The sequence below is a fragment of the Caloenas nicobarica genome, chromosome 6 (genome assembly GCF_036013445.1).
Source record: "Caloenas nicobarica isolate bCalNic1 chromosome 6, bCalNic1.hap1, whole genome shotgun sequence".
Taxonomy (NCBI): Eukaryota; Metazoa; Chordata; class Aves; order Columbiformes; family Columbidae; genus Caloenas; species Caloenas nicobarica.
Genome location: NC_088250.1, coordinates 30,737,279 through 30,760,658, shown reverse-complemented (window position 1 = coordinate 30,760,658; position 23,380 = coordinate 30,737,279). Strand labels below are relative to the sequence as shown.

The 23,380-nt window shown below is 42.7% G+C and overlaps 1 protein-coding gene across 1 annotated transcript in view; it reads left to right on the top strand.

Moving 5' to 3' along the window:
• ADCY5 (adenylate cyclase 5) overlaps positions 1-23,380 on the top strand; it is a 210,938-nt gene that overhangs the window by 175,948 nt on the left and 11,610 nt on the right. The window contains exons 9-15 of the mRNA XM_065637644.1: positions 3,203-3,225; positions 7,861-8,005; positions 9,660-9,757; positions 12,445-12,532; positions 19,108-19,224; positions 20,788-20,952; positions 23,197-23,372. Coding sequence (XP_065493716.1) covers positions 3,203-3,225; positions 7,861-8,005; positions 9,660-9,757; positions 12,445-12,532; positions 19,108-19,224; positions 20,788-20,952; positions 23,197-23,372 — 812 coding nt within the window. The remainder of the gene's footprint in view (positions 1-3,202; positions 3,226-7,860; positions 8,006-9,659; positions 9,758-12,444; positions 12,533-19,107; positions 19,225-20,787; positions 20,953-23,196; positions 23,373-23,380) is intronic.

The following is a 23,380-nucleotide window of genomic DNA, read 5'->3' as shown; positions in this document are numbered from 1 at the left end:
CAGCAGCAGCCCCCGTTATTTTACTTTCTGCTTGAGCTTGGAAGCTTGTCTACTAGATCATGAGTGTGTTAGTCCTTTAGGAATCAAGACAAATCTATTTAGACCATATTTCTGCAGGACTGATTGTGCTTAGTGTTTATCCTGTGTGTAACACAGACTGTTGCAATTCATGCGAGCAGCCTGATGCCGAGCCAAAGGGCTTTAATTGGAGCAAAGCATCTGAGTCCTCGAGAAACTAAACTATTTCCCAGCTGCAGAGAAGAAATAAGACCAATGTGTCATTAGTGCCCAAGCCTTGTGCAAGGGGAAGGAAGTAATTTAAGTGCAGATTTTTCAGTGAACCAGGTATGCCCACAAAGTAGGAGGAGGTGAAAGCACATTAACCAAAACCCAGGGGGAAATTTCCCTCACAACCCAAAACGGGGCGGACAGCGTGACCTTGTGCGCATGATCATCTCCTCTACTTAAAAGGCTTCTTGGTATGTGATTGAGACACGGGCTCTTTAGTGGATAGGGAAGAAAATCTCTGGTCTCAGCCAGATCCTAGAGGTATATTTGCTCTGTATCTTGGCAAAGTCTTTCAGTGCAAATAAGAAGGATCTCTTGTAAAAAACAACCAGTTTTTAAGAAGCTGCATTTGAGAGTTTTTTTCCAAAAATAAGCCTGCAGACCTTCTCCATAACAATTCCGTTTTTGGCAATTCTGCTTGAACAATCTTTTGTATGAAATGAGAATGTTTGAAGTGAATCATTTAATTTGCTTAACTTAAAGAGGTTCCTACTACATTTAATTTTAAGCTGATTCTCTCTAATTAAAGTTCAAGTCACTCTTAAATATTTAGCCTCGTTAAATGAAGATCCAGGAAAGAAAATGTAATAATCTTTTCCTTTTTTGCTTTACCTGAAATATGCCTTTTTGGAGTTTTTAATTTTGGAACACCAATTTAATTTGAGCTACCAGCATGAATAATTTCCAGGGTTTTAAGCACAATTTATTATTTTAAATTGAAAAGCTAGAACAATTAGTTCTGTATTATTTTATAGATTTTCCTTATAACAATTTTGCTAGGGGAGAGAAGCAGGGGAGAAACAAATTCCATGTTGATCAAGTGATCACCCATATAAATGACCAGTTAAACGTGCAGTCTATGTGTTCTTCCACATTTGAAATACTGGGGAATTTTTTAAGGATATGCTTACTGAGGTTTTTTGATAACTCGATCTGGTTGGTTTGTATCCTCACACTTGTGCGCCTGGAAGGCAGGAGTATGAGATCTGTGTTTAGTTTCAGCGTTTCGGTAGAATGAATGGTTACGCAGCTGTCCGTGAAAATCAGACCATTTTAGGGACTCAGTCAGCCATCCAGTCCCCATGTGGCTAAGCTTGGAAATGTGAACTTGATGTCTATCTAATAAGCAAGTACTGGCTGTTTTCTCATTGATTCTCTCCCCTCGTTTCTTGGCTGGTTGCTATTCGTGTTCAGCTGATTATTTTTTTTTCAGCCTGACTATGACATCGGACAAATTAGTGAGCATTTTGTCTCCATGATTAATCAGTCGGCTTTTGGTTTTGGCACTCTGTTGTAGCATTGCTTAGAGGATAAATAAATAAATCAATCAGATATTCCTAACAACTATAAAATGATTAAACAGAGGGGGAAAAAAGCCATACAACAAGATGTTGAATGATCGCTTCATCACTCTTTAATGTGAAATCAAAAAGTACATGGGTTTTTTGGCTTGGATAAATGGGCATGCTGACTTTGAATCAACATTACTATGTCCTTATTCGCACTGCACATTAATCTCCTGGTGGTTAGTACATGGGACTGAGAGACCTTATCTGAATTTCTGATGGGTTAAGTTGGAGTTGCAGTTTCTATTTTGAAGTTTGGTTTTAGTCTGAAATGGAGTATGTAGAAATGGAAATTGCTCTGTTAGTGAATCGCAGTCGTGTCCGTCGACCTGAGTAACAAAACCACTTTTTCTCCCTTGCAAAGCTGCTGACAGGGAGACTGTTGGCTTTACTTATGCCTCTCACTGTATTTCCACATCGCTAACTAGCTGCGAGGGCAAAATCTGTTCTCGTTTAGTGTCTGGTCAGCGTTCTTGTTTCTGATGGTATTGGACAAGGCAGCTGTGGGGACACTTCTGCCCAAAGATTTTTTCCTTTTTTACAGTCAGGACCAATCTCAGTTTGCTGCCTCCAGCCTGAGAGTGGCTGCAGGTCCAGCAGCTGGAATATCCTCACGTGCTCTGAGGGTTTTTGGCCTGAGATCTCTGGGAGGAAAACAAAAGGAATTCTTCCTATCTCCCAGCTACATTTGTTTTATGTTTTGGAACACAGGCTATAAACTCTGTGCCTGAGTATTTGACCCCGCTTGTCAAATATACAACTTTCCTTGACTTCAGTTAAATTTAAGCCAAGATGTCAGAGGACAGATCTTGTCTCAGCCCACGCAAAATGGCCATTTTGATGCAGTTCGGTCTATAAGGTACATTTGTGCTAAACGTATAAAACTGTGCCTCTGCACATAGGCTTCTCTGAGGCCTGCTACCCACTTGAACTATGGATGACCGGTAAATACATACACTTACTCAGTTCACGTAGCCCTGAAGGAATTGTGAACATTTTGCCTTTTACAAAAATTATAAATAATTCCTGAAATCTTATTCAAGAAAATATGTTTTGTGTGTGCATGCAGTGAGAGGAGAAGGAAGGACACCCCTTGAGGTTCCTCCTGAAGAGAAAATCATAATGCATCCAGCTCCCTTAGCAAAGCCTTGACTTAGAGAATTGCAGCCTTGTTGAATACTATAGTTGCTGCATCTTATAAGTCTGAGTTTTGTTTCAAGTAAAATATACTCTCAGTTATAAGAGCAGCATAATTTCCATTCTATCATTTGCAATGGTGACTGACAAACAGAAGACACCTAAAACAAAGAGCGCCAGCAGTCAGCTGAAGCATCTCCCTTATCTTCACATCCATAAATTTATATCTGAAAGCATGTGTTTTTCTAAAACTGCTCTGTTTGCCTGGTGACACAGCAGCACAAAATATTGCCTTGGGTCACTACGGTTCTCCCTCCACACCTGACAAATGAGCATCCTGAAAACTCCTCTCAAAATGCTGTTCTCAGGACACTTTGTGTTCTCAAGGTCAGCCAGTTTCCTAACCCTTGTGTCCTTTTCCTTTCTTTCAGGGTTTTGAAGACCCCAAGGACAAGTAAGCAAACTTACTTCTCTCATACACTGTTATGTTTGGAGATTTGGGATTTTTTTCTCGTATTAAAAAATGACAAAACTTAATGCCCAGCAGCCAAGAATAATCTCTGGACTCTCTGGAGGTTTCTCCTGGAGGGACAGCCAGTCGAGGGCATGGGATTGACTGATGTGCATTCAGAACTGCCGCTGCCCTCAAAACATTTAGTTGTTTGTGTGGTTCTAACTTGCTTTTGTAATTAAAATTCTTTTGCTTCTCTTCCCCTTGCTCCCGGTATTCTTTGCTAAATAGCTTTGAAAATATCCTGAGAACAAAATCTTCCTGTAAAGTATGTCTAAGTGCTGAACATCTCAGATAAGACAAATTTATTGATGGTATTGAAATGTATTGAAATACATAGATTGTTTCTTGAGTTTATTTGTATCTATTTTATATTCGTCATTATTACATATTACTTATTTCTATATGTAAAAGTGAACTCAGAAATGATGGCTTATTTGAAAAAGTAAATTCGAACTTCCATGCTCTGAAATACAGCCACATTAAAGCAGCATTTTTTTTTTATATAGAACTTTTTAAAATAATTGGTTAAAATGACAATTTAGCAAGAATGGTATTTTGAAAAATTGCTTTTGGAGGAAAAAAACAATTGTGTTCACTTTTTAAATTCTACAGCTGGAAATAACAAAAGCATTTCCTGTACCGAAGGTGTTTATAATAATTTCACATTTGGTGCTACTGAATGGCATTAATTGCAAGGTTGCTCAGCATGAGATAAGTGACAGTAGAGGAGACTGATGGCTAAAATATGTTGCTGTTCCTCCTTATCATGTTTCTCAGGCTGTTGGTCAGGACTAAGCAGAGCTCTGTCAGCTGGGGCAGCTAAATGCTTCTGTAGGCCCTGAGTATCCAGCTTTGGGAAAATTCACATTACAGTGACTGAGCATTGACAGTGACTCCCTAAAAGTAAAGGGATACAATAAGTTTGAACATGGCAATATTAGGAATCATTTTCTCCTTCCTTTACCCTTCACTGCAAACTCAATTTCTATAACATTATCTCTGTGCACTCTGGGATGTTTCACTGGTGGTACAAGATGTCCAGGGCAGTCACCAGGATTTCTTTTTGCATCCATGGCTGCAGGGAACTCGGCTGATATTAGATATACTTTGGACAGATGTATCTGCCTCATTGCTGGTCCACAAGAGTTATCCCTGTGCAATTTGCTCTGGGTAAACCTGCTTTAGCAGGTGGGTTGGACTAGATGATCTCCAGAGGTCTCTTCCAACCCCAACCACTCTGTGATTCTTTGAAGAGTCGCCTAGCTGGTGAGGAACAGCATCTCCACTGTTGCTCCAAGGACTGTAATGTCTCTCCTTCAGTTTAAAAAGGCTGCTTGCACTGTTATGGCCAATAGGTTAAGTGCTGGCAAGGATTATGGTGTATTTACCAGTGCTAATTCAGTTTGACTTCATCTTATTATACAAATTGCAGGACTTTTCTGTTTCTCTTCATCACCAAAAGAAGCTACTATTTGCCTCAGGATCTCTTGATCCAGAAATCTTTTTAATTCAAGGACAAAGATTTAGCAAAAAAAATCTCTAGCAGAAAATGTTCACGGTGACATTGGTTAAAATCGGGTACCTTAACCATGTCAAGCATTAAATCCAATGCCTTCATGTGCAGAAAAACTGAGCATCAGTGCTCTGAAAGTGAAGGAAGACGTAGGCACCACGCATCTCTGAAAACAGGACCCAACACTTACGTGCCTAAATGCAGATATAGTTACTGAATCTAGGCATGAAGCATTTAAAATTATGGCATATGTGTAGCTTTGGCAGTGGTCACACTCTTCATTTGCAGAAAGTAATTAAATCAGCAGAACATTTTTGCATTACTCTGCAGCCAGCATCTCTGGGTTAATTGCTGGCCTTCACATTTGCAAGCTGAATGCAGAAGTTGCTCCAAGCTCTGTTCGTGCTGTTCCTGGCCCTTGCAACAATCTTTTATTGGCTGCATTTGGAGAAATTTCAGCAGTGCTTCTAAGAGGTGTTTCTGGAAGTTTCATGTCAGCCTGAAATCCTTGTGTTCCCCCCACACACGTTATCAATATATCAATAAATATTTCCCCATATGAATTTAATTAGTCTGTGGCAGTACCTCAACCCTGCCTTACAGGCACTGCCTCCGGGGCACTCCTTGGCATGGGGCAATTTTGTATTTCAGTTCAAAATTACATTTATGCAAATGTACCCAAACTGGCTGTACAGTAATTTAGTTTGGGTACAAGTGGTTGCGAAAGTCACCTGAGGTGTATGCAAGGTGACTAAGCTTCCCTGCAGTCTACACGAATGCAGCTGCCTCACTGCAAATATCCCAGCAGAGCAATTTAAAACCTGCAGGGATATTTCTACACCATTTGCAATCACACAAGTTGTTGTAGTATTAGAGGTACCCTCGGCAGGATAATGACCTGTTACAAAACTGGAGGCAGCCAAGGCCAAAGCCTGACAGACAGTTTCTTCTTCTCTTCGCATCTTCCGGAATGACGCTTTTCGACTGGAACTTGAAATGTAACTGAGGTTCGCTAAGATGCTGAGCAAACTCTTTCACTCCGGTTATAGGGGAGAACTTATTGCATCTCTCGTTCGTGGTATGAAATGACTAAACGTGAATGACCTAAATGTGTAAATAACTCACAGGATCTTGGAAGACATTCTGTAAATACGAAGCCTAATGATTTCCTTGCTCATTTTTATGAGTCCAGAAGACATTGTGAGGACTGGATGAAAATAAGCAGCATTGTCTTGACTGCTCCAGCAGATGTTTTTTCTCTAAGGAAGCATCTATGAGTAAATTGAATATCCTGTTCTTCTATGGACAAAACCACTTTTAATTTCAAAGTGGAATATATGAAGCTCAAGGAATTAAATAACTCTAGAGTCCAAAAATATAACCCTCTTTTCCCAAACCCCACTGAAACATTAAGATTGGCTAAAAAACAGATAAGACCTTGAGACAAACTAGGTTTGCAATTGCTGTACAATCACTAAATAGCTGCTGCTGGTGTGTGTCGTCATGAGCAAGCTGTGGTGTGGACACATTCAGCTCGCTGGCTGGGGCAAAGGGAGGTGGAATGGAAACAAGCAGATGGACCTGATTTATTTTTCTCTTGGCAAGAGTTACATGGTAGAGTCGGGGTACAGAGTGCTTCTTAAAATCTGGTTGAGTTTTGCAAAAAGCTTTGGGAGACCTTTTCTTTTAAAAAGAGGCTTTTAACTTTTAAAACAGAGTCATGTTCTGGTTTGTAAGCTACTTTGAGTGGTCTCCAGTTCCAGCACAGTTGTACATGTAGGGACCTGCTGGCTGCAACACAATGTTTGTGCAATGTGCACTATTATGCAGTACAAATGCACAAATAAAATCGAGAAAATAAAGCAGTGTAGCTTTTCATCGTGCTTGTCAGACTTCGGGATTTTTTCTCCAGGGTGCCTAAGGTGAAAGTCACACAACACAAGCTGTAAGTTGCTGTGCCATCGCGGGGTTTGCACACAGAAATAGTTGTCCACTGCAAGATGCCCCAGTGCAAGTGGGGGGCATATTTCAACAGGTAACTATTGACATATCCTGCAGATAACTTTGGCAATCATGCAGGCAGAGCAGAAAAACAGCACTTCAGGATTAGCTTTTAATTTCTGCCTATAGCTGGTTTTAAGGCAGCCCATTAAAGTGACAGCATCAAGTCATTAAAATCCTGTTAGATTTTTAAAATAACTAGGGAGTTTAGGAAGGTGCTTCAGGTTTCCTGATCCTCAGTGCAAAATGCCTCTGGGCAATGAAGTTTTCAGTGTTGTTTTATTCAGCAGTTTTTGAAAATCAGCCTAATTTTTCTGAAGCTGTAGCTGATCATCAGAAACACACTGATACTGAAGATTATAAGCAATTTAAAAATCTCTTTCCACATATTTAGAAAGCAGAATTTAAATTGTATTTTTTTCTTTTGCTACCTTTTTCTTTTGCAGCCTTTGCTTGAGATAAGTGAATATCTTGTAATCAGAAAATTTTGGTTTGTTTATGCTCTATACTCATAAATAACTGCATGAAGGGGAGGCAGTGGGGAGTCAGGCCACATCTTTTTTCCCATGTTTGTTCTGTAAACAATTTTTTTGCAAAAAATGGAGAATCGTTCAGCCTCAGAAGTTTTCACAGAAATATTTACAGATTTTATTATTGGGAAGCAAGAAATATGACTGGTTACATAAATCATTTTGCCAGTTCAAGCACTAACAGCTATGACAGCACAGCCAGTGCAGGGAGAATAAGTCAGAGGACTTGTGGAAGGAGACTACTGACCAGTTTTAGAGAATGAAGGAGAGTAAAGAGACTGCAAAGGAAGAAAACAGATGGATGTAGGACAGAAAAAGGGCAAGTAAATAAAATCATTTCACTGGTAGACTCAGGACTGGCAATGAGCTCTAGAGCTGATATAATTTTCCTCTCAGCTCATAATCCATTTTCTAACTTGAAGCTGTCATAAGCAAAATGCCATTAACCTCCAGCTCTTATACAGTGAAATGATAACATATAGTAAAGAGGGGGAAATTATCTTGTCCTCTTATGCTCCCTTTTCCTGACAGGAATACACAGGAAAGTATGAACCCAGAAGATGAAGTGGATGAGTTTCTGGGCCGTGCCATCGATGCCAGAAGTATTGATCGGTTACGCTCTGAGCACGTGCGCAAGTTCCTCTTAACATTCAGGGAGCCTGACTTGGAGAAAAAGGTAATGTTATCTAAAAATCATTGCAACGTGTCAGTCAGGCTTGTTGTGAGTTTTAATTTTCCTGCATAAGGTCAAGCTTTTATATCTATAGGTAAAGCTAGATTTTAGGTGTTGGAGGTGCAGTTGTGGTCTTTAAAAAAAATGTGGCTCTCCATGGCAACCGCAATATAAATGTCCATAGAAAGTCGCAGTCATTTGAAGGGAGCACTGGGCAGGAAAACCAAGGCATTCCTGTCAGAAACACATGAATTTGCAATGATGAGCTGTAAAGGAATCCAGAATAAACCAGATCTCTTTCTCTGACCTTGAGGAATCCAAACTGAGGTTGCAGTCACCCCTTATCACCCTCAAATCACGGGAGAAACCCACTTCAGCCTGCCTGAGCTCCAAATCACCTCTGGAAGGGCTTTTCCCTGCCCTTTGTTCCCCCAGGGACCCCAGGCATCACTAGGTTCATTGGGATGCAATTTGTACTCTGGTCATTTTTGGGAGCCCATTTTAAGCAACAAGTAGAGTTCTCTATCTCACAAACGCGAGAAAGAGGAGTAACAGACCCAGAGCTCCCAAATAGCTGATTGCTTCCTGATTTTGTTTCAGATATCATTGTTGTGATGCAAAGATCATTTCATTTTCTCTGTCTACATAACAGAGGTAACGCTGGCTCTAGATGGCTGCAAAAATAAATTCAGTTAAGTCCATAGCTACCTAGATGCTATTATTACGAGTACTGTATAAACTGCTGGTTTTAACTGTCCAAAGAAAGTCAAAGTCATCTTTTTTTTCTTTTTTTTTTTTTTTTTTTAATCCAAACACAGATCCTTGGGATACCTGAGTGGTCTTCAGGCTAAACTCATTATTCAATGGAAAAAGCTTCAGCAATAAGTTTGCACTAATTATTTTATCATTCTATTTAGAAGCACTTTTTCAGTGATAGGAATTAAAACCTATTGTGAAAGCAGACCTTTACAGGATTTACAGCTATTCAATGAATCAGTGTGGAACTGGATAAAAGCTCAAGCATGTAATTTCCCCCCACTCCTTCCCTTCAGTTTTATAGCTGAAAACTGCTAGGGAAATTAGCAGTTCACCTGCTCTGAGCACCTTTTATTTTGTGGTTCAAACATTGAGATTGTCTGTACTGAGAACCATGCTTCAAGCTAAATAAAGCATCTTTGGGAATCGACTGCAGCTCCCATGTGACCAGTATGTTGACAAGTAGTTGGAAGGAGCGACTGTGTGAAAACCGCAGCATCCTCACGCTATCATTAGAACGAGCCAAGCCGTCTGCACAAAATATAAGGTTTTCTCATTAGCAACATTCATCGCTGTTGGAGGAAACTTCCCATGGAAGAAGCTTAGGTCTGACAATAGTGACCTAGAATCTTGGTCACAGTTAATCCATTTCTGTTCCTCTCGTGCAAGGGGCAGATGGCGAATCCTCTCTCCACCCAGCTGTGGAGGTTTGTTCCCTGGCCTTTGGGTCTGTTCATGCCCTTACAGCTTGCCCAGGGGGAAGGGGAGGTTGTAATGTTAGTTGTTTCCTGCCAGCACTGCTTTCCAAGGACCTAAACAGATGACAAGCAAGAAGGTTTTATGGAGAAAAGGCAGCCAGTCAAATTTCCCACTAACATAACCCTGTTTCCATTTTTTGCAGTACTCCAAGCAGGTGGATGACAGGTTCGGAGCCTACGTGGCTTGTGCCTCCCTAGTCTTCCTCTTCATCTGCTTTGTTCAAATCATAATTGTGCCACAGTGAGTACCTTTTCATCCCTTCGCTCCCATCTACTCCCCTCCTCTATTCTGGCCTACTTTTCTTTGGGTTTTTTTTGAGAATTCAGAGCACCGAGGGGAAGAGAAAAAATCCTTAAATAATTCATGCTCAAGTGATGCATGGTGCTTATTGTTTTCACTCATTTCTCGTGCAGATTAAAACCTCCTCACTGGCACGTGAGGATTTATGTTTTCCCAGCGTGATTTCTCTTACCATTTTCCCTCATCTTAGGAAAATCAGTTTAGCACATTGATAAGCCTTTGGAAAACAAATACCACTAAGCAGGAAGGATTGCCTACTAAGGCATAGTACATACAACATGAGGCCGGCCTGTCCTCTTATCTGAATGCATGGGACAGGGGGGTGAAAAACTTGTCACAGCCCCGTTGCTCAGAGCACTGAGGTCTCAGGGTCTGCTTCACAGTGGAGGCATCACCTCTCATGCATTTATTCTTCTGGACTCAGAGTAGCAGAGCAATAAGAAAGGTATAGAAGGAGTTGGGCTATATGTGCCTGTGCTTTGAGTAGCTTACTCTGGGTTTAAGGGTTGTAGTCATTTCTTTCCTCAGGCAAGAGTGGCATAAGGGCTGTGGGTCACAGTGCTCTTGGACCACTGCAGTGAAATGCTTTGTCTGGAAGGCAAAGTATAACCCACTGGATCTTTTCCAGCAGTGAGCTCTGCAGACATGATATTTCTTCTCAAAGAGTTCATAAAAAAAAGCCCCTTAAACTTAAAGCATGATGGTATTTCCTGTGCCCTGGTTTAGTAGCAATAATATATCATTCACTGAGCACTGCTGTGTTGGAAATAAATTTGGAGTTAGTAATTTTTTATCTGAAGAACAAGATCACAGAAGTTCTGAAAATGCTTCAAATTAATCTCCATTACAAGAAGACAAAGAATTGTTTAAAGAGAGCTCCAGTGCTATTACATGCAACTACAACTGCTTTATACTTCTGTTCACACCACAGATCTTCAGAGTAAAGATTGGTTTGTACTGTTCAGATCAGATACTTGGAAGGTCACAGAAACAACACATAGTCTGAAGTTTGAAGTCATTTACTCTCCCAGGCAGGAGGACATTCTCTTCTGCTCACAGAAAGACAGAATCAGCAAAATCACATCAGTACAGATGCACTGTGTAAACAGAGAGATCGGCTTTGGGAAATTGGAAGTGAAGCTCAAAATTGGAACTAGATCAATTAACACATTGTTAATTATGTCCAGAAATGTTCTTTGAGAGTAATTGATTTAGAAATTTGAATATTACTGCTGTGACTTCACACCTGCAGAGGCCCTATAGCAGCCTTTGTGTTGCTCATCAGATTCCCTAAGCAGCCACTAAGCTGTCTCCATAAAACCCAGTTTAACATTTAAATGACAACCTGACAGTTTCTGATCTGTGGCAACCATATGGCTGTCTCCTTTGTATTACACAGGAGCCAATCCCTTATGGCAGCCTGATGTAAATGTCATGCTGCTCAGTCTCCTTCCACGCCACCCATAAGGGTGGTGGTTGGCTTTTTTGGTAAGTTCTGAAGTGTCCTTAGGTAGCTTGGCCTGTCTGAATTATTTGGTTCCGGAGTAAATAAAATGCCGTGTTTTTACTGCAGGTCAGATATATTTTCCTTCACCTTCTGGTTTGTTTTTCCTTATTTCTCAATTGGATAGTTTTGGTCTTTTATTGAAGGTAACAGTTAAGCAGCAGCTGAAACCACAGGGGTGTATGTGTCACCATCAGAGCTTCATGAAAGACACAACATGGAATTTGAATCTGAAACCAGAGGCAAAATGGCAGTGATAATTTATGATGATAAAGAGGAATAGCTTTAATGAATTTCACAAAGGTTCAAACGGTGAATTAGCAAGTACAATTATCTTAGTAGTTATGAGAGAACACAGAGAACAGCTGGCTTTGGTGTGGTTGGCCTCAATGTCACGTTGAAAGAATATTTCCTTTAAATTATGAACAGGGCTAACTCCTGGGAGGGGGCCTGTCCTGTCACACTGCGGCCAATCACTGGGAAATTGTTCTTGAATATCTTCATGATCAAAATAGATGAAAATGCCTAGTACAAAGTTGGCCCTGGGGGCCTGTTCGTACTTCAAAGGTGGGGGGAACAGGAACCTCTCAAGCTCACCAAGCTAGGACTGTTTTCCCTGACTATCCTCGTGCTGGGGTTGCTCCCATCCCAGTCACAAGACGGAGCACGGAGGATGGTGCAGCGCAGACGTTCCCCATGCACGACAAGGACGGGCAGCTCCTCCCATTGAGGCTGTTCTCACTCGGCTGCCTTGCGGCTCTCAGCACCATTTCCTTCCCAGGGGTCTCCTGCCCACAGCCAAACAGGAGCCGACCCCTCATAAACAAATTGTTCTATCAGCTCCTCTAGTGCATGAAATATTTCTCAGTCCCTCTGCTGTCACTCTGACAGGAAGGTGATTGCGATAAAAGATGCAGTATTCCCTGTTCTGCAGCCTGCATGAGCAATTTGAAATAGGACAGAGTATCTTGGTATTCAAGGCACCTTGTATCTCCTACTGCTATTCTAATTGGAAAGCCCATGCAGTGTGTCATAGCTTGTACAAATGTCATGTTCTGGAGAGCAGAGCTGTTGCTATTCTATATGGTGTGCATTTAAAAACAAAAAATCTCCTTGATTTCAGCTCTACATTTATGCTGGCTTTTTACCTGACCTGTTTCCTGATCCTGACCACAGTGGTGTTTGTTTCGGTCATTTACTCCTGTGTAAAGGTGAGTACTGTGGTTTCTTTGTAGAGTCCTTTGCCTAAGATAACTGGATCAGCAATCTGTTTCTTCAGCTAACAAAGCATGTTTTGTTAGCCATCCTTTCCACACTATGTGATAAGGGTTACAGAAAAAGCCTTTGATAAAACCGAATGAACTGCAAACAGATGTTAGGGTTGGCATCTCTTTAGCTCAGCGAGAAGTAATCACTCTGTGGATCTGCATGTCTATTAGGTCCCCTGCAGGCATTTTCATATTGATATAAAAAGAATACATTTTCCAATGTGGAACAAAACACTGACCATTCGTTTCCTCCCTGTAAACTTCCTGCGGAGTAGCCTGTGTGCTGGCCCCTGCTGCATATGCATGTTTGGATAGGCAGATAATCAAAAGCAGAATATCATCAAGGAAAAGTATCCTGGGGGGAAGTAAAAGCCATAAACATATAGAAGTTTATCAGCCTTTCTCAGCTGAGGGGGCAGAGCTTCCAGCATTCGGTGGGCTCTTTCTTGTAACCAGTTTTGATCAGCAAAGAAATACATTGCATGAAATCTGAAAACACGTTAATTCTTGCTGGCGGTCTGTGGTAAATTGGCAGTCAGCACTTTGGGAAGGGTGTTGTGCTCATCTTTTCACTCAAAGGTATTCCTGTTAAAATGTTGATGCTAGTTTATTTTATTTGCAGTTTTGGGGATCCTTCCAGTCTAGCAGTGTCTGAACATGGAAAATGTTCAGATTCAGGCTCCTTTGCCCAAGCTCAGCTTTATTCCTCAGCGCCTGGAATAAAATAGCTCAGTAGCGTTGTGTTTCCTGCAGAAGAAACAGTGGGGTAATGGATTATGTCAGGCAGATGATCTGCCTCACTTTAATTATCTTCTCTGTGCCATTTTCAACAGTTGAATGTGGGTGCTCTTGACAGACTTGCACCTTTCATGTATTTTTGATTTTTGAAAGTTAGATTTGGAGAATTAAGCTTTGCCTTCTTGTTTAAGAAGAACTACAAACTGTTCCTAGTGAAAGAAGCTTCAGGTTATACTTGAACTTAACTCACTCATTTGGCTTCCCTTGGGCTTATGGCAATTTTAAAGGGAGCCTGGTTCATAAGTGCAGCATCCCATTGGTCCTGCTTGTTTACCAGCACTGAGAATTACAGGTCAGAAATAACAGTGCTAATAGGAAGGCTTGAGTCCCTTGAGCTGGGAAAGGGCACCCAAAGATGCCTGATTATACTTAGTGTGTCCTTTGCCTGTGAGGATGCTACTTAGTGTCACTAGTTCGTAAACTGGTATCAGCAGTTAATATGATTAGCAGTTAATTAACAACGAATGTGGAAAGCTTTTGGTAACAGCCTCAAAGGACTTGGAAACAAGGAGCAGAGCTGTACTGGAGCCACTAACGCTGCGGTGCCACAGGCAGGGAACATCCCAGTGCACTGCCCAGCCGCGCAGAGCCGCACCAGCACACCAGCTCTACTGGTGCTGTGCGAATACTGGGGCAAGAGCCAAGGCAGACCCACACTTCTGCAACCAGACCCATCCCAAGGCGCGCAGCTGTCGGTCACCCGCTGGCTTTGACGGGCTCAGCTTGCTGCCACGTGCTGACAGCAGCGCTCATTGCTCCTGACATAATTTAGAGGTTTTGAGATTGGCTTTTTGGTTTGTTTAATATTATTACTGATCTGAATTAACGATTAATTTAAAAGTCATACAGGATTTTTCAGCCTGCGTGACCTTGGCAGAATGCTCAGTCTTGCTTTCATTGCCTTGAACTTCCAAGTCCCTGTAGAAGAGGTCTGTTCAGTGCTGCCTGCAACTGGTTTTAGGCCGGGTTTGCCTCATTGCACAGGCCCTGGGAACACAAGACATCAGAGGGAGTTCAGACTAACATTAGAGTTTAATGGGATTTGTTGAAGCTCCTGGTATTTCCATGAGAGAGTTTTCAGCATGTTGGCCCAGACCCACCAGGTGCTTGTGTATAACATCCAGCGTGGTCAGTGCCTTCTGTGCACAGATTGCAAATATTGAAAATATCGGGCCTTCTAGCTGCAGTACCTTTTTGGTTACCCCTTTTTTAGTGCTCCAAATTAGCCTCTGCTGGCAACATCTGAATACAAGATGACTTGCTAAGGGGACAGGTACTTCTAGCTTGTCAGCTACCTGTCTGATGGCAACAGCTCCCAGTAGCTAGCCTGCTTCTCTTGTTAAAGATTTTGATCTTTCAGGTCAGAGATTTTAAGCAATGGGTTTACACAGCCCTTGGTTAAGGGTGTTACTTTATTTCTGTAGTCCACATTGCTCCAGAAAGCGTTCTTATACATATGCACAAGGAAGGCACTTCTACAGAGCCTACAGATGAACTTTTAAGACACAGGGATGTCAGCATCATTTGTTTTGTTTCACACTCAGATGTGGGATAGGAGAACATGTGTTTTACATACCAATGGTTCATTCCACACAAAGTTGGAAAGCAGATGTCCACCCCAGGATATCAGCATAAGCATAACTTTTGCCTGTTTGCTGTGCTGTTACAGGAGAAGTGGTTCTTTTTTCTTCCTCTTTCCAGCTTTCATGTGAGATTTTCCTTCCCTGTTTTGGCCTCTCCAGCTCTGGCTTTGACAGTGGTCAGCAGCCTCTTTCTGGACAGCTTGATCGTGTTTTATTTTCTTTTGCTGTCATGATTATCTTCCACTATAAAATTCTCCACAGACTAGAAGTTGATCCTGGAACTGCCAATGCAGCCAGCTTGGCTTTCCAAGTTTCTTCAGCTATAATAAACAAGAGAGTTCCAGTTCTTCACTTTGATGCTTCATGAAGACTTGGCCACCATGAGATGGTTTTCCTTCCCAGTAGATTCTAAGGTCGTGGGAACCGGGGTCCCTTTGCAAATACTGCACTGACAGACATCTGTTTTGCTACTAACTTATCAAGTTTGTGTTTCTTCTTAAAATGCTTAACTTCTGGTATCTACGCTGCTGTGTGGAATTCAACTTCTTCCATGTTTGTGGGAGCACATATGAGAGAAATTTCAAATAATCCTTTATGAGAAAAGTTTTTCTGTAGCTTTTCATAGGCGCAGCTTGCCTACCTTTTTATTTGCCTCCCAAATCTAGTTTAGATGCTCCTTAAGTGGTTTGTTGTTGTTGTTTATTCTCAAGCAGGGAAAAAAATACCCCTGAAAACTGTACTTTTTTAATAGACTAATACATCACTGTGAAATAAGTACATAAATGGACTTGCAATATCAAGTTGCCTGGAGATGTTGTCTTTTACTCCAGAAGCATCTTAATGTACTTCAAAATGACTCAAAGGCTTTTATTACAAATTGAAAAATCAGAACTTAAAGACCCCATAGTTGTTGATTGGGGGGTTTTTTGTTTTGCTTTTGGTTTGGGTTTTTGTTGAGGTTTTTTGTGTTTTGGTTTTTTTTTTTGTCTCACAGCACAACAGCAATTATCTAAGCAGTTTTCCATGTCCACAATGTATGTTAAGAATACAATAAGGAGAAATATGCCTCTTCTGTCTGTGATGAGCTGTTATTGCAAAGTCAAGGTTTTATTTAATGTAATTTTGTCATGCAAATAACTGGAGATTGTGGATTATTTTCAATGTAACAGTAGTACTTGTTGGATAGGTTTTTAAATCCGGACTTCCACCTGTACGGCAGTGCCCTACCTTCCCCTTCCATACCCATTGGTACCTGCATGCTATCAGAGCCTCTCTCTTCTGGGAGATAATGTCTTCCAGCAGGATTTATGCATCTCTATTCAGGACGAGCTGGAATCAATGGGGCAATCCAATTCCCTTTTACCCACCGTGGTTATTTTTCTTTACACGGGGACTTTAAGAGGGCGAATTAGTGACTTCACGCTTGCGCGGCAACCCAAATGTGATCTCGGCTGCCCAAATGGACCATGTTCTTTCTTTCAGCCCCTGTTCTCAGAGGTGCACACATGAGCTTAGAGTTGTCTATCGCATCAGCCCTTCCCTTCTCCTGTTCTTCACTCAGACAAGATTTGAGTCTTATCAAGAGGAGGAAAATGGTGTTGGACAGTACAAACCAATGGGCTAACCAGCAACAGTGTGCACCTTTTCAGTGTACTGTAATGTCCTGATGTTTTGTTTCTTTTACTAGGATAGAAGGGATTTTATTTTATTGGAGAATGGCAGAAGAATTCATCTTCTTTTTTTCTTTTTTTTTTTTTTGTTATACCCCTGGCTTACAGATGTTTTTGTGGAGGGAACATTGCTAGAACAGAGCTGACTTGTCATAGCTGAGACAGGTCCCCTCTTTCCGTCACGGAAGTCCTCCAAGCTGCAAGTATTCCTGGTCTCTCCATCTGCCTCTGTGAACCGAGGAGAGCATTACCTGTGTCACAGAGCCCCCAGGAATGTTGTTCACAAGGCAGAGGTTCCTCAGATGTGCAGTGTGGCTGTGCCATTGCTCTCTCTATTGCAATCCTGACCTCCTACGGTTTCTGGCATTTGTTTTGTCTTCTGGACTCTTTCCAGCTGGACTTGTTTACTGACCTAAAATTTTCCCTAGTTTGCAAAGTAATGAGAAACAAGATTAATACAAAGAAAACATGTTTTCATTAGAATATAAGTGTCTTCCACTGATATCTCAGGCTTGGTTCGAAGTCAGGCTTTTTTGGGATCGTTGGCAGCAGGGGCTTGAGCCAAGATCCACAACAAAGCAGTCCTGAGTTTTATTTAGGTGCCTGATTTCCCAGAGATTACAGAAGGAGGTTAGGTCTGTGCATACCTTTGTGGAGCTTGGCCTTGAGGCCTAAACAAGGGGGCGGCAGGAAAACCTGTCCTGCTCTAATCTAGTTTGAAAATTGTTTAAATGCAACACAACCCCCCCTTCTCCTTCCAAATCCTATAAAGGTGAGAGGGGAGGAAAGCCCCGTGGCATTTCCCCCATCCCTGCACTGGCAGGGGTCTGCTAGCTGATGTCTGCATGGAAGCAGATGGACTTTGGTGGGGCAAGGAGATATCTTGGTTCATGGCTTATTAACAGAGCCAAGGATTTCTAGATCAGCAAGGTTTTTTGCTGAGAGAGAGGTGCTTTGCTTTGTTTTAAAGTGGCTGCATGAGCCTGAAGAATTGCATAACCTTTCAGTGAATTTCGATCAATTCTTATGGAGCGCAAATAGGGCATAACCCTGATTTCTCCTTTCCTCCCATCCCTCACAGAGCCTTGCACTCTCGTCTTGCCTGGAGTTAGCTGGATTTTTGCGTATGTGCAGGTGAAATCAGCTCTTCCCAAACTTCGGCCCTGTGAACCTCTCTCTCCCTCTGCAAAAGTCATCAGCTAATCAGTGCTACGGCCCATCAAACGCTTCATAATTGCGTTGTAGGACTGCTGTGTGGGAAGCTATGCACTGACACAATGTTGCATCTCTCAAGATGTAAGAGTGAAGGATAAAAGGGAGAAGCGGGACTTTTAATAGAAACATTAGTCATAGTTAAATTGCAGTGCCGTGTCGCTGCGCTGCTAGCTTCTTTGCGTCTCTAAAAATACCCTCTAGTGGCTTGGTTATTCATGCTGTGTGCTGGGAGGGAAAGGAGAGTTGGGTTCTGGAAAAAACTTTGTCAGTCTTCAGCAGAGCCCTGGCCCCAGCATGATGGCGTGGAGGGGAAGGACCCTGCGGGGCCCAGGTGTGTCACTGCGCAGCGGTCTCCTGGCCTCCAGCTCGTTTGTGCCAGGATGGTGGTGGCGAGTGAGGAGAAAGGGTTTGTTTCAGTGTCCTCTGGACTTCTCCTGGTGCTGCTGCAGCACAAGGAGGCCTCATGCAATGCCAAGCGGTGACCCCTGCTGCTAAGGGCTCCTGGTTAGTCTCCGCTTTAATCCAGAGACTGCTCCTACCGAGAACATGGTGCAGCACCTAAAGCAAAGCGCGCTGGAGGCCTGCAGTCAGAAAGCAATTAGAAGAAAGCTGCTGGCTCTGCTAATAATGGATCGTGGGGACAGTCTGTCTGAGGGAGCTCTGTGATCACCCTCTCCAGGGGTTATTTTTAGCCGTGCATGTCTGCGGTGCCGGGTGCCGTGGACCAGACGAGGCCAGCTGGTTTCTCCAGCACCTTCCACCAAGGGTCTGACAGATCACAAGACTGGCCTGGGCTTTTTAACAGTCTGTTTCCGAAATGGCACCAGAAAGTGCTGCAATATGCCTTCATGATCAAAGGGATATGATGTGTATTTTTTTTTTCATTTCTGCTTTTTAAAATTTTTGATCCAGTAATTTACAGGCTCAAGCTCCTGGCTGTTTCACTTAGAGATAGCTTGTGGTTTGCTTCTTACGACAGGATGAGCACAGGCCTGCGAGCCGTGCTCTCTTGGTTCAGGAGCCATCATCACCATTAGGGAGGACTAAGCAGACCTGGTGAGCCAGCCAGGCCTGCTGCCGTGAGGTGCTCACGTTCCTGCTCGCCCTTCTCCCGGAGCTGCCATCACCAATCTCTAACGCCTGTGCAGACTGAAGGATGCGGGCAGCAAAAATGCAGATTGTAATCTGTAAAACAAGCAATGATTTTACATTTTTATTGAATCTTTCTCTTTTTTTCTTTTTCCACATCCAGCTTTTCCCACCTCCACTCCAGACTCTTTCTAAGAAGATTGTACAGTCCAGGACCAATAGTACCTTAGTTGGAGTCTTTGCCATTATCCTGGTTTTTCTATCTGCCTTTGTCAACATGGTATGTGCATTATTTCCTTTTGACCGACTAAGTTCTGCGTACTTTTCTTATTGGCACTCTACAGCATCCTAACCCTTACAGCCACTGGGTTTAATGTAATCCTGCCTAAAGATTACAGTACCTGTCATCAGTTCCTTTTTGCTTTTTGGGCACAGAAAAGAAACAGGAGCCTGACAGCTGTATCCCTATAGCACATTATACGCCTGGCATTGATTTCTGCCCCTGTTCTCTCCTGATTCTTTAAATGCTTCTAGTTCAGGTACATAAGCCAAGCCTGGAGCGTACCCCTGTGTATGAGCCAGCACGAGGCCGATGCATCATTTAACTCCCACAACATTGAGTGGGTCTTAAGTGTTGCGTGGGCTTTCTGCCGGCATCTGCACGGTGCTGATCCTGCTCCGAGTGCAGTAATCACCCAGCAGCGGCTGTGGAGACTTTGCTTGGAGTTGCACTTTTGGGACCGGGGTGGTCTAACTTCACATCCAGACACCACCGTGTATTTCAGACTCAGAGAGAGACAGGATTGTTCTCTAGGACCCTGTGGCTGCTGGTTTCTCACTTGCACAAATGGCTTGAAGGTTGAATGTATTCTAAAGAAATCACTTGAATATTCTTTATCCTGCATAGATCTATTTCACTTTTTAAGCCGGGGGTGGAGGAGATGGGAAAGAGAGATGGTCCTGGGGTCGAAGCCTTGAGCTTGGAGGTAGCTACAAAGATTTCACATGGCCCTGTGCTCTCTCAGTTATGGCCTCGCTGACTTCCACTGACACAGAGAGGCTTAAACACCTGAAAATCAGACTACTACTTGCTCTTGCCTCGGCTTCCTTATATGCAAAGTGGAGATTTAGGAAAAATTTTATGCTCTGTTGAGGTACTTGGATGGGAGGCACTAGCTCATTGACACCCCACCATCTTCCCCCATAGTCACCTGCAAAGAGCTGGTGTGGGTTGCTGAGCACCACGCAGAAATTAGAGCTTTGTTTTTCTGCATAATGTGCGATTCTTTGCATTCATGAACTGTTTAATGTAAAAATTAGCAAGGTGGACAAGCGGAGAAGCACTTGGAAATCAGAATGGGCCTCTGCTTCTTCCTCAGCGCAACGTAGCACATCAGCCTTTAAACCTTGTCACTAAAGTCCTGCCTATAGAAGGACCCACAGCAGAGGCTTTAGAGGCAGCAGGGGAAAGGTATCAGTTCAGAAATTCCCATCAGCAGAAATAGACCAACACCAGGACCTTATCACAGACAGCAGGATATCTTTGTATGTGTATATCTACAGCCCGTCTACCTGCATATGTTCAGACGTAAAGTTGTGCATGAGGTTGAGCATGAAACTAGCTTTCTAGAATGCACAGCCTCGATTTTATTAATTAATATTTTGGGGGAGAGAAAACATAGCCATTGCACATGCAGTAAAACATAAGCTGGCGATTTCATTTTGCACATTGCTTAATTTTCTTGCTACAGCCATTTCTAAGGGGCTTTTTAATTGATGCAAACTACTTGGTTTTCTTCTCCTTGCATATGCCTTTGAGTTTAAATACCATATTTTTCTTCAGTTCATGTGCAGCACTGTGAATCTTGCCAGCTGCATGGCTGCAGAATACAACATCACTCCTGACCGGGTGGACATATGCCTTATCAGCAACCTGACTTCCAACTACAGCCTGGGCACCTTGCAGGGATTCTGTGACAGTCCTTTGCCCAACTGCAACTTTCCAGAGGTATCGCTTGAAAAAAATGGGTGGCGGGAGTTGGTCTGAGAAGGGGCTGCAAAGCCTGTTGGAAAAATCTCTGTGTTTCAGAGCGAAGAAGGCTGTGCCTGACTGACGTTATAGGACTGACACAGGCTACTACGCACAAACTGAAGTGTCTGAAGTTATTATCATGAGTCCACATTAATGTTTAAGTTCCCTTAGGGCTGAATAATCAATAGGCTTTTATAACTGTTAGATCCTGCCTGCAGCAGGAGAAACGGCTTTTCTCCATGAAGCCCTTGATGGCATGCAGAGCTGCAAATCATCTCAAATGACTTTGTGGATGCTCAGTGTTACTTGAAAATCATTTCACTGAAATCAGTGTCTGGTCATAGATTTAACCCTTCCTTCCATTGTTTTATGTCCAGATGAAAAACTTTGCTTACATGTTTTTTTCCCTAGGTATAGTAGGTTCTGGCATCAAGCAGGTTAGCAGCCCTGACAGTGGTCTGCTTCAATTTGTAAATGCAAATCCTACCTCTTCAGTACAACTTGTTTGAAAAAAATGCTTCTAATGAAAAAAAAAAAAAGTTTTGTACACTGGTAGAATACTTTGCCAAAAATATAATCTTTTTGCAGAATTATTCAAGACCTTTCTGTGAGTTTGTAGGTCACAGGCACTACATGTGTTGTCTACTGGAATTGAAAAGGAAAATTAATCTGTCTAGGATGGGGGCAGAATTTATGTCAAGGTCATCTGGGTTTACAGGGACCTGACAGATTTATGGCTGTTCTGTTACTATCCGGATGTCCAAGGTGCTATTGAAAGCCCTGATATCCCACTAAACCTATTTCCATTTAACCTAACAGGAATATGGTCCTTACGTGATTCCGTGACTTTGAACCTTTCAAAGGCTCTTAGTATGTCCTCAGAAAGACCCAGGAGGAAAATCGGAACTAGAAATAGTCTGTGCCCATCATGAGGTTGTCAGGAGTGCTGGTTCAGTACAGAGAAGGATTTTGAGTGATGAGGAACAACTGTTTTGCATATTGATAAGGCTATGGCACCTTGAGCCAGGCCCTGCGGCTAACAAGCGAGGAGTTCCTCCCCTGCACTCTGCAGGGCAGATGTTGGATTTGGTACAGGCACTGTCTGTCGCTCCCGGTGAGCTTTCAGGAGATGATGGGATCCTACCCCTCAGCCACCGGGAACATCCACTCATTTTCTAGAAACTGAAGAGTGAAGTTACAAACTGTACAAGTTATTTTCTCAAATTCGATATATCAGCGATGAACTATTAATAAATGAGCTCAGAACAGGACCATATTTCTACTTCAACTAGGGCTTGCTTTTAACTGAAAGGATGGATTGCCTCAGGCATCTGATACAGCGTTTTTGCTAGAAATAGACCCATCCGGACAGAGTGGAAGCTTAAAGCTTCACAGATTTGATAGCAGGAAGGTGGTGAGCTGGATAACATGCCTATCTTTGTTGCGCATCCATGCTAGCTTTCCCAGGAACCGTAAATGGCACCTGCAGTCTGCAATCACATTTGAAAGCCCGGCCATGCTGAACATTCAATGCTCAGACTGGCAGAAGTTGATGCTGGTGGCCCTGGTGAAGCAAGGTCACGGAGGCCACCCCACCACCAGCTGTGGCAGAGCGCTCCACTGCCACACGTGCACACACTTCTGCAAATGCTGGCAGAAAAAAATCGTCATGGTGTTGGGCATTGGTAGAAGTTTGTCCAGCCCACATCTTGCCAATGGATTCAGTGTGTCACATCAGCAGGGGCAACACTTTCCGATCAGCATCAAGTGGGTGTCTGTCCTGGTGGTGTGAATCGCTACTGCCCTTGGTCCTGTGTAATGCGCAGATATGCAAATTCGAGACCAGAGTTTGGCCTGAAAGCACGAAGTATTCCAGCATAACTGGATGACGCTTTCTGCTAATTCAGTAACCGTGTCCAGGGCGAACCTACATCACAGCCTGGGATATACAGCTGTGAGCCATACGCATCTTGAGTGTAAAGCAAATAATGCCTGATAAAGAATGCTTTTCCCTCCGTCAGTTCAGTTTTAACACTTCAATCTCCTGTAGCATGGGAAGATGCCACAGGCAGCCCCAGGTTTATATGTTCAGTCAGCTCAGCTACATAACTCCCAATCCCTTTCTATCCCTCTGTTTAGTTTCCTTTGTTTTCAGTTTTGATTTACCCAGCTGACATTCATCTCTCTTCTGTTTTTTATCCCCTTTTTGTCTTTATACAGTACTTTACCTACAGTGTCTTATTGAGTCTCCTGGCCTGCTCTGTGTTCCTTCAGATCAGCTGTATTGGAAAACTGATCCTTATGTTAATCATTGAATTTATATATGTTCTCATTGTGGAAGTGCCAGGGGTCAACCTTTTTGACAATGCAGATCTCCTGGTTACAGCTAACACCTAGTAAGTGC